At 43.2% G+C, this 11,016-nt stretch overlaps 3 protein-coding genes across 5 annotated transcripts; 2 read left to right on the forward strand and 1 right to left on the reverse strand.

Moving 5' to 3' along the window:
* Positions 1 to 2,006: 2,006 nt before the first annotated feature.
* On the forward strand, positions 2,007 to 6,398 carry LOC107274239 (coiled-coil domain-containing protein 39). The gene is made up of 11 exons (XM_015753175.2): positions 2,007 to 2,580; positions 2,657 to 3,082; positions 3,168 to 3,389; positions 3,455 to 3,646; positions 3,724 to 3,939; positions 4,025 to 4,408; positions 4,488 to 4,742; positions 4,835 to 5,317; positions 5,520 to 5,732; positions 5,801 to 6,095; positions 6,157 to 6,398. Exons 1-11 carry the CDS (start codon positions 2,485 to 2,487, stop codon positions 6,276 to 6,278), a joined length of 2,904 nt encoding a protein of 967 aa, XP_015608661.1. The 5' UTR covers positions 2,007 to 2,484; the 3' UTR covers positions 6,279 to 6,398.
* Positions 6,275 to 8,527, forward strand: LOC107274246 (S-formylglutathione hydrolase). Of its 2 annotated transcripts, XM_025091512.1 has the most exons (6): positions 6,275 to 6,392; positions 6,477 to 6,686; positions 7,122 to 7,192; positions 7,278 to 7,655; positions 7,795 to 8,020; positions 8,099 to 8,527. In XM_025091512.1, exons 2-6 carry the CDS (start codon positions 6,555 to 6,557, stop codon positions 8,279 to 8,281), a joined length of 990 nt encoding a protein of 329 aa, XP_024947280.1. In that variant the 5' UTR covers positions 6,275 to 6,392; positions 6,477 to 6,554; the 3' UTR covers positions 8,282 to 8,527. The 2 variants fall into 2 exon arrangements, with proteins under 2 accessions (XP_024947280.1, XP_015608683.1); XM_015753197.2 differs by lacking the exons at positions 6,275 to 6,392; positions 6,477 to 6,686 and adding an exon at positions 6,737 to 7,048.
* On the reverse strand, positions 8,505 to 10,446 carry LOC107274245 (presenilins-associated rhomboid-like protein, mitochondrial). Of its 2 annotated transcripts, none has more exons than XM_015753194.1 (8): positions 10,172 to 10,446; positions 9,905 to 10,091; positions 9,746 to 9,847; positions 9,504 to 9,669; positions 9,181 to 9,401; positions 9,013 to 9,114; positions 8,842 to 8,939; positions 8,505 to 8,775 (listed from the first exon to the last, which is right to left on the reverse strand). In XM_015753194.1, the coding sequence occupies exons 1-8, from the start codon at positions 10,219 to 10,221 to the stop codon at positions 8,679 to 8,681; spliced, it is 1,023 nt and encodes a 340-aa protein (XP_015608680.1). In that variant the 5' UTR covers positions 10,222 to 10,446; the 3' UTR covers positions 8,505 to 8,678. The 2 variants fall into 2 exon arrangements, with proteins under 2 accessions (XP_015608680.1, XP_015608681.1); XM_015753195.2 differs by having other exon boundaries at positions 10,179 to 10,401.
* Between the last annotated feature and the right edge of the window lie 570 nt (positions 10,447 to 11,016).

Consider the following 11,016-nt stretch of genomic DNA (forward strand, 5'->3'; position numbering starts at 1 on the left):
ATTCGAGAACCGAGAACCGGGAATCACGGGGGCTGCGAGAGACACCAGGTGTCCCAGCTGTCGGCGAAGGCATCGCCGTCGGCCTCCTCGCCGCAAGAATATCCTCTGAGATTCGAGAGCCTCCGGGTGTCTCGCATTTAGGTCGCTATATGAGAATAATCGAGACACGTCCGTGTTCCTTGGATTTTCAACTTGACGCCCAGTCCTTTGATCCAATTAAAATGTAAGTCAGCGTCGACCAGGTGTGTGTGTGTATATATATATATATATAGCAACACGTAACATAGCGTTACGTAGAGCACACAGGCCGGGCACCCTATTCCCACTGACTCTGGCTCTTTCATTCCGACTCTCGTGTCGCGTGGAAGAAACTCTTGTGTCCCGTGCTTCGTGCCTTGTAGGAAGCATCCCGAGTGTGACAAAGGACGAGTCTAGGCGCACCGGTAGACTCGGCAAGTGGGTTGGTCGTCGTCGTCGTCGTCGTCGCCGTTGACGTCGTATGTCGTCGTTGGTAGCTGGCAGTTGGTACCCCCGGCCCGTTCAACGACCCCATCCGCGCACTCCAGTGTCCGCACGTGACGAGAGGACCGACGAGAGAGCGTCGACAACGGCCAGGATAATTTCGTGCCGAGTAGTCACGTCCGTGAGTCACGCTCACTCACGGAGGGACGTCGTCGGACGTCTCGCATACGCTGCCCAATCGATTCCTCGATTTTCGGCCAAGGGTCGCCTACGCCGTATACAACGTATACATAAATACATATATACCCGTACATTCGCGCCAGACAATTTCAAGAGGACGTTTCTTTGATTCTCTTTCAATACACCCTCTCTCTCTCTCTCTCTCTCTCTCTCTCTCTCTCTCTCTCTCTCTCTCTCTCTCTCCTTCTCCTCTATAGATATCGTGATACGCGGTCTATCTCCGTTCCCTTCTTCTCCTACAATTTCTCTGATTCCTCCGCATGTCCTAATTTTCTCATGGCGATTGTCATTTGCTCTGCAGGCACTACCTAGGCTACCTTTTGCCCCTTTTCTCCAGGCGTACGACCTTTAACAACATTTCGATAGCACTTTTCACCCGAGGAGCACGAAGAATAACTGATTCGCGCGACCCTAACGAACTCTAAGCGCGCCCTGATACTTTAATCCCGGCACGACGCTTCGCTTGTCGGCGATGTCCGTTGATTCTCTGACAGAGCAGCGAGGAGATTTAGGATTGAGAAAGGAACAGGAATAGGGTAAGGGAAAGAGGAAGGAGAGATAACAACGTGGGCTCCTTAAAGTGCATTGGCTTTACGATCCCCCGTCAATTCCCGTCAATTCCCGTCAATTCCCGACGAATCACCTACGACGTTGTCGCGAGAAACGTCCCGTTACGTCGAGTCTCGCTTTGAAAAAGGAAGGTGAATCCCGAGACATCAAGGGCGCTCGGTGAAAGTCCCTTATTGGAATGGCCGACTATTCTTGGACTACTTCGCCGACTACTCTTACGGACTCTACTCTGTCGAGGGTGAAAGAGACTATTGTTGCTGCCTACCTCGAGCTCCTTCCTGGACTCCATGCTTTGTCCTTTTTTCTTTCTCTCTTGCTTTTCCCCTCAGCCATCATGCCAATCGAGTGGCTTGCTAATAAAGGGTTAGGAGACAGGATCAGAGACTATTGCCAGCCAGACGTTCTCTGGTCGATATGCAGGAAGTATGGGGAGGGATGATGATGAATCTCTTGATAAACTGATGATGCTGGAGGAGTCCAGTGATAATCGTCACCTTCCATGGACTCTGGTTTCACTTGACAGCATTCTGGAACCGCAGAGTCAGGGGGGTCCGTCCATCTTCCGTGGATTTTCTTGTAATTCGCTCACAAGACTCTGCGACACTCGTGGGATACCGATAGTCAGTCTTACGGTGCGCCGAGCCATGGTACTTCCGACAGAAAGCCGCAACCCAAGAAACGCTGACCACCATCTTGTGGCTGGATTCTGTACTTCTTATGACTCCTAGTCGTAATCCGTTACACGATTGCTGGTAACGCGTCTGGAGAATCCAGTTTTCGAAGCGCGATTTCATTCGTGCTCGCTCGCTGCCGCGTCCGTGCAGCAGACGATAGTTGCGCGCGCAGGCGGCCACCTTTGTTTCGCTCGATCGAGAGGCCATTTTAATTAAAAAATGATGATTCGCGAGATTCCCTTGCCAATTCTTTTAAAGATATGGGCAATGTTTTAATTGCTCGAAACACACCGAGCGACCGAAAGTTTGCATAAAATTGTGCAGCCACCCTTGTTTGTTTGCATGGCAACGGCCATTGCCATCCCCGTTGCCAGGACGCCCGTAGCCTCTTGCGTACGCTTATGCTTAGTATTTATCGATTCTATAAAACTTAGGATAGAATCAGCATTGCCAGTGTTCATTCAGATTCAGAACCTCCAAGAGTCGCAATCATTGACAGTAGCGTAAGAAACTGTTCCGATAAACGATAAAGAGGAAGATGTTAGCGGTCGAAGAAATTCTTAACGAATTAGGCTGGGCGGATGGATTTCGCATTCCAATTGCCAACGAGGAAAATAAGCAGCTGGAAGAAGAAGTGAGATTTTCGAAGTATTCTTTCGGAGAAGCTACTGCGATTCGGATACTTAAAATTGTCGTATTTGGCTTTTCAGATCGAGCGAAAGAGCACGTACAAGGCTTCCCTGAGCGTAAAGCTGGAGCGGCTACGGAACAGAGTCGAGGCCATAGCGAAGCACACGGGAAACGTTCTGGCGGAGCAGGAACACAACAAGAAATTGATTCAGGCGCATTCTCTCCAACTCGACGCCGAAGAGCATCTCTTTAGAACGGCCGAAAGCATCAATTCGAATGTCACTCAGGAGACCCGAGAGTTTCAGAGGGAGAGGAAGGACATCGCTCAGAGGATCGCACAGAAGGAGGCTCAAATTAGGAAGCTGACGACGAAGCTGGCGGCTTCGGAGAAGGTTGCACGGCTGGACAAGGAACGTTTGCTAGAATGGGATGAAGCCTTAGCCAGGGAAGAGGAAGACAGTCGGCTTATCGAGAATTATATGAAGCTCGATAAGAAAAAATTTAAGGCAGGTGTTAATAAAACTTAATCCTCGCAGCACGGGAACCACGCATCTTGGTCGATTTTAAATTAAATGCATTCTGATGTAACAGGAGCTCGAACTGAGAAGGCAGAGGCTCAAAGGCCAGTTGGATCGTTATCGTGCCGCTATAGTCTCGAGCGTGAACGAAGCATACGAAATGGAAGTTGTTATCGACGGGACCGCCAAGTTGTACGTGAAAGCCCTGAAGGAACGTCGGCAATTAATACGACAATGGACGCAAAGTGTACTGATGCTGCGACAACGTGATGCCGCTCTGGAACAACTGCTGAGGGTACGTTTCCTCTTGGACAATCGGGAGGGCCCTCCTGGTGGTTAACGGAAGTGTAACGTTATTAGGAAATGGAAAACCTCCGGGAAATTGCCCGAGAGAAGGTTCAACTGTTGGGAGAAGCAGAGGAGTTCTGTGAGAGCCAGATATCGAACAACAAGCAACTTGAAAGAACGATTAAACGACTCGAAGAGAAATTAGTCTCCCTTAGGGCGGATCATCATGGACTCGTCGAGGGAATCGGCGCTTGCGCGCTCGAGGTAAGGCGCGACTCTCGGGGAGTCTCCCTTATCCCATTTAGACCTTCATCTTTCCTCTGACTCGATTCCTTTTTCAGCTTGACACCCAAAAGAAAGTCCTCAAAGAATTCGCCAGACGGGTTCAACGTATTCAAGCTGACGCGAAACAAAAGAAACGTCAGATTTCGATGAAACGCAAGAAATCGGAAGAGTCTGCTAAACAAGTTCTGGATTTAAAAGCAACGCTACAGGATATTGAGGGCCAGCGATTCAATACTGCGGACAGAACGAAGCAATTGGAGGGTATGATTGAGGTACCTGAACGGAGTGATCAATGGTCGAATAAGCTGGCTGAGGGTGCTATGAGTGGTTGCAGTAACCATTTTCTTTCTCTGTCAGACCGAGGAAGAGCACAGGACTCTGATTAATCGAGAAGCGACCAGACTTCAAGGATTGGCTCTGCGCTCCTCGCAGCGCTTGGTGGACCTCGAGGGTCAGAAGAAGATTCTAGACTTGCAAATAAAAAGCGAGCGTAAGAAAATCCATGCCCTGCAGGCGTTTCGGACAAGAGAGGAGCAGGAGCTCGAGTCTAAGCAGGAGGCCGTGTACAATTTGGATTTCGAGATACAAAAGTACGAGATGAGACTGGAGCACTTGGCGGGGGTGGAGCGCGACAAGGAAGAGGTCGAGAAGAAACGGAAGACCGTAGAAGAGCTTGAGAAAATTCTACGGGAGAAAACGGACATCTCGAAATTATTGCAAAGCCAAATAATAAATCTAGAAGTAAGAGCCGCAATTCACCATCGGTTGCCCGATGAAATTGCTTCTTGAAATTTCCGTTATCCGCACGCAATTCTTTCAGCACGATATGAGAAAAGTATCCAACAGCCTGGCAAACGATGACGTGGAGCTCCAGCGTTTGCGAAATAAAAAGCAAGACCTGACACTGTTAATGGACTGCGGTGAGAAGCAGCTGAAAAATATGCAGAGCCTCAACGAGGAGAAGCAAGTCGCGGAGAACATCCTGCGACTGCGGGTCTCGCAGGTCGAGCAAGTCACGTCGATGATAGGCAGGAAAGTTTACAATCTAGAAAAGTACAAGGTCCAAATAGAGGCGGTAAGTAGTGCTAATTAGCGGGACGTTGTTCCTCCACTCTATACAGTGTGTAAACAGTCCGTGTCAATTTACATGCAATCGACGATGATCAGGCGATGCAAGAGAGAAAAACCGAGATAAAGGTGCAGACGGAATCGCTGAACATCCAAAGGAGGCTGGCCACCAGCGAATCCTCGGAATTGCGAGGCGCCGTCGCAGAGAGGATGATACGAATTCAGCAGTTACAAACACGATATGACAATTACATGAGCACTTTCGGAAGCACCTCCGATGGCTCGCCCTTGACGGCCACCTATTTTAAGGTCCAAAGTGCCCAGGAGAAGTATCTTCTTCAGGAGCAGGGAGACCGGTTGGACGAGAGAATTAGGAGGACGGAGCAGGAGATACAGAGTATGGAGAACACCCTGAGAATAGTGAACGTCTGCAATGAGAAGTACAAGCTCAGCCTGGGGACGGTAGACGAGAGTGGAGTCGAACGAACTGAGCAGAAGAAATTGGACGAAGAGATGTTCAACGTTTTACAGAAGATGAGACAGAAACAGGCGATTCTGGAAGAAGCGGCAATCGATTTAAAAGTTGTTCATTTCATAGTTTTACGCGATCCCCGTCTCTGAGGGTCTTCATACCCTAGTAACAATCAGATGTCTCCCGCAAATCTTGCGGTCTCCTGCAAGATTTTCAGCAGACCTGTGTGACAGTCATTCCTGATTTCCATGATTGTTACTAGGGTAATAACATAGTGCAATTGTACTTTTCTATGTGCTTTCATTCGCATAGGCCATGGAACATAATTACTCTCAGTTATTGGATGACTTGGAGAGGACGGAGAAGGAGAAACTCGAGAAACAAAGACATCTCGATAATTTGGAAAAACAGATCAGCGAACAGAAAGAGAAGGAATTTCGTGCCGATAAGAGTCTTCATAAAGTCTTTAAAGACATTCAAAATATGTGTACTTGTACCGATGATCATACGCTTTTGTTACAGGAGGTAAACGAATCGTGACAACCACGATATTTTGTCGTTCACTTTGTTAGAAATTTTCTTTTTTTTTTCAGCAAGATATAGCCGTCCGAGAGCTTCAGGAGCAAAACGGATTAGCTCTTCAGAGAATTATGGAATTTATCATCCGGCATGCAGAATCTGAACCGTACGTGAAGAAGCTCCTTGCCGAAAAGAATATGATTTTACCTTGCGTTAATTATTTTAAACCTTCCCCAACTGTAAGTCGCTGCGGTAGCAGCGCAAGTTCTTTTTCGAGTAAACGATTTTTTAAAAGCGGAAGTCGCGCTGATCTTACAACCTTCAGGGAAAGTGTCGGCGCCATTGTCAATGTAGTGGCTTCGTTTGATGGTACGATCGCAGTCACTGAACCGTAATATCGAACAATAAAATTAAACATTGATACTTTCAGACATCATCAGCACGACAAGATCGATTTCAAAACTGAATAGACGTCCTAAGAAACGTGATGAAAAATCAAAAGGCTATAATTCCAGTGGCATGAGCAGCAAACACAGTACTAGAAAAAAATAGACGAGCGAGTTCTCTAGTATTAAGTATTTTGTAATTAATGATCTCGAATAAAGTTAACTCGTGCTTCGGAAATCACTTTGGGAAAGTGTGGTGGAAACTGCGTACGAGAAAGAAGTAATATTACTGTATCAAATTCTTCTTATAGTGCGTTGGTGCAACAGCATGGCTATAAAAGTTCCTCGATTTATTCCTTCATAGCGATAAACAGAATGACACAGTGAGGATGGTGGGGACACTGCTGATCGGGGCAGATCGAGGCGCGATCATACTCATTCTATGTTTCGTTCCAAGTTACGAGGGTTAGAAACACTTCCCCGAGTGATTGCTGTCTTTGCTGTTCAGCCACTTACAATTAGAAAATCTTCACGCCCTGCCAGTTTATTACAAGCTAATTACAATTTCTGCAAGGTAAATCGCACGAGTTGCACTCTCGCCATTACTACATAGCCACCATTTAGAGCCACCATATTCTACATACATATTTTACACGTTCCGAAATTCGCCGGCAAGTTTCGTCGTGTTTTTATTTACTTGCGTACAATCAGAGAGACACAATTTAGTGTCAACACTCAGTTCAGTGAGACACAATCATGCTTGCAATACTGAGGGTGAATTTCGGAATGTATACATATAAGTACGTATTATAGAAGTTGCGCATCACGTGTGTCGAAGAGAATATAACTATTACGTATTTCGTTATCGAATTTGTTCGAGGTCAATGGCATTCCTATATTTATCTCGGAGCCTAGACCCTTTCTCTTATATCAAGGGTAAATTGACTTATGATGAGAGGTTATACAATTATACAATTATTCCTTTAACACGAATATTATGCCCTTACAGATGTCAGAGATAACTGAAATTTCTAGCAATAAAATCTTTGGAGGATGGCAAAAGATTTACACCCACAACAGGTACTTCCTTGTTCCTTTTTCATCATTCAAAATATAATATTCCAATTTCAGTACTAATATAATATTCTAACATTTACTTCATCAGCTCAGAGCTAAAATGTAAAATGAATTTTGGAGTTTTTCTACCGCCGCAGACGGAGGAGGGTTCGGTACCTGTTATTTATTGGCTTTCTGGATTAACTTGTACAGAAGCTAATTTCATACAAAAGTCTGGTGCACAAAAGTATGCTGCTGAACAAGGTGTCATCATTGTTGTACCTGATACTAGTCCCCGAGGACTTAATATACCTGGACAAGAAGACAGCTGGGATTTTGGAACTGGTGCTGGTTTCTATGTTGATGCAACGATGGATCCATGGAAAAATAATTACAGAATGTATTCTTATGTTACAAAAGAATTACCTGCATTGATTAACGAAAAGTTTCCTACCATCCCTGAGAGACAATCTATTATGGGACACAGGTACAATAATGTCTATTACAATTTCACGTTAAAAAAAAAGCCTAATAAACATTTTTTATATTATTAGAGTTATAGTGGTTTAGCAATAGATAGTATACAATGCAGACGTTTTCGGGTAAGATTGTATTTAATGTTGAAGCATGGGAGGACACGGAGCTCTTATTGCAGCACTGAAAAGTCCTGGACAATACCGAACAGTGTCTGCATTTGCTCCCATTAGCAATCCTAGCAAGTGTCCCTGGGGACAAAAGGCTTTCTCTGGTTATCTGGGTGGAACACATGGTGATATCGCTTGGAAGGAGTACGATGCTGTAGAACTGACAAAAAAGTACAATGGACCACCTTTGGAAATTCTAATTGATCAGGTTTGTTATAGTTCTAGTAATAGTATAATTTATTATTAGTGAGGTTTCATTAAGTCAAATATCACTTACCTTTGACAGGGTACAGAAGACATTTTCTTGAAACAATCGCAGCTGCTACCTGAGAATTTATTGGCAGCAGCTAAGGAAACTGAGTTACGTTTAATTCTGCGATTGCAAGAAGGTTACGATCATAGCTATTTCTTTATAGCAACCTTTATCGAAGATCACATTAAGCACCATGTCAAACACTTGAAAAGTTAAAATACCTAGATGATTATTCTTAATCCTGTTCCTCCTGTGTCTTTCCTCCCTTTTGTTTTGTTTTTTTTGTAAAAAAAGTGGACTTTGATTTTGTGCTTAGTCAGTCTGAGAAAGGTAACAGATATATTTTTATAATTATTACTTATACCCTCCCCCATAGAATGCAGAATTCCCATAACATTTTTCTCTGTGGTTAATTACATTTAAACATGGTGTTAAATAATTAAAGGTTCAACAATAAAAATATATTGTTAATATATCTCTTTCTGACAACAATATTAATTCTTGTTCATATTCTTTCATCACTTGCATAAATAATGTTTTACAAAATGTACATGGTTTTAAGTAAGCTGATACTCTACCAGTATCGAAGGACGCTCTATAAAAGAAATCATCGTTAAGGAGATCGTGGTGGATTACGCAATTCGTGCCAAAACGTCAAAACAGGCTCGCGTTTTTGCCAGATGTTGATGTTACCCCACATTTGCCAGAATCTAGGTTGATTAGGAAAAGTACGATTACCGCTTCAGATATAAAAATATTTTTGTTTTGGTACTTACATTCCCCACAAAGCACCACCTAAATGCGCGGCATGGTCGAAGTACCGCCACCCCAAAGCACAACCCGCAAGATCCATACCTATTAAAACTTTGATTGCCTAAAATACATCAATCAAAGAATTGTAGACACAAGCCATTTGGTAATATTACTTTGAAATTTGAAATACAAACCGCGCCTGCTGTGAAAGTATACATGGGTAAAAAGATAATACTGAGTCGTGTATCCGGATAATGAGTACACACAAATCCTAAAATCCCCATGATAGCTCCGGACTGGAAGACGAAATACTCATTTCATTCCATTTAATTATAAATTTTTTCAGAAGTTTATTTACTTACAGCTCCAAGAGAGAGACCAGGTCGAGAGAAAGCAGTTTTGTAGACATGGCTGATAAAACTAGAAATAACTCCACTGGATAGATACAGTGCCATAAATTGTTCTTTGCCAAGAGCAGCTACTGCAGCAGTGCTAAAGCTGTGCAGTACATACATGTTTGCAGCCAAATGAAGTATTGAGTAATGTGAAAATGTTGAAAGTAACATAGGCCAACATGTTGCACCTTGGGTCAAACAAAAATATCTATATATACAACACGATAGTGTTCACATTCATAAAAACCATTGTATCTGATACTCATTCAACATGATCTATCATCACTTACTCGAAGCTGGATTTGCACAGAAGTAACGAAGCATTGTGCCCTGAAATGATGGTATTCTCCAGGCACAGAATATCAGAACATTTATGAAACATATAGGTACAAATATTTTTTGCCCATCTGTTAAGCTTCTCCACCAATTTTCCATCTCTCCTCTCCATCCAATTTTCTACATATTAAAAAATAGAAATTAAGACAGTTATGCTAAATTACTAAAAAAAGAAAGAGTACTATATTAGACATACTCTAATTCGATACTGCTGATATTGATTGATGACTCTATATGTTTGTTTCCGAATCTTCTCATATTCCCAGATAGCTGCACCAACTATTGTAGCACCACTGAACTATAAAGAAAATATAGAATGTAACATTTTTTAAAAAGAAATTGTACACCTGTTTACCATAACGGTAAACCCAAAGGGTTTCCATAGTCTACTGAAGTGCATAGGGCCTGATTCAATTTGCACATTCGGGATAGGACTATCAATTTGCTTCGAAGAATCTCTAAATCGGCGAAAGCATCGAATGTGCTTCAGGGTAGTCTGCGGCTCAAATTTGGCCCTCCGGCAGGACGCTGCCGTAAGGAAACTGAAAAATGACAATCAATAATATATTACAAGATGCAACATCGTCTTGTATAACCTACTTAGAAAACAAATGCTCCTTACCATTTACCTGAGGTATCACCAAAGTGCAATACAGCTCGAAGCGTTGCCATATTTAAAATATTTTGGTAGTATTTAAAAATTAATTTCTGTATTTGTGTATTAGATTTATAATTAGAAATAACACATAATTCGTGAAGTTTATTAAGATTCTAGTTACAGGCTACTAAGAAACTTCGCGTATCGAGATTTTGACAGCACACCGAAAATATCCGCAATCTTGTACACTTCTGGAGACTCCGCGTGTTCTAAAATCTTCATGATATGCTGTAAGCTATGAGACAAATATACGCTATAACCCACGGTCTTAATGTACGGGCCCAGTCACACTCGTCAAATACGGCACCGAACGCAACTCACGACTAATAGCAAACCGTGAATTCCTCTGGACTTGTCATACTATTGGTCGACAATCTATGTTCTTAGAAAAATTGATCATACACAGTAAAGATATAACTATAAAATGTAATTCAAATTCCTTTTCTAACATATTATTCGAACATCTACAACGTAACGAACATCCCAATTGCTTTCTATTACACGAAAAACAAACGTGTTGACTCAGTTTATTAAAATAGAAAGAAATACACGTTTCACTAACTATGCCTTTTAGGTGAACACAAATGGAAACTGCTAACAAAGGTTTTTACAAATAAACCGCAAACAAATAAAATAGAGGCCAACGAAAAAGAAGGAACACTTGGAAATCAGAAATCCTGGTCAAAAATATTTAGATGTACTGGAAGTTGCCCAAAATTGTGTGCGCGCAAATTCGTCGTGCAGGACTGGGTGAGCGGCAGCAGGCGGATGGTGGGGGAAGCGCTCGAGACAGCGCCCGGACTCGGAGC

Source organism: Cephus cinctus, unplaced genomic scaffold, assembly GCF_000341935.2.
Source record: "Cephus cinctus unplaced genomic scaffold, Ccin1 Ccin1_scaffold2559, whole genome shotgun sequence".
Classification (NCBI taxonomy): domain Eukaryota; kingdom Metazoa; phylum Arthropoda; class Insecta; order Hymenoptera; family Cephidae; genus Cephus; species Cephus cinctus.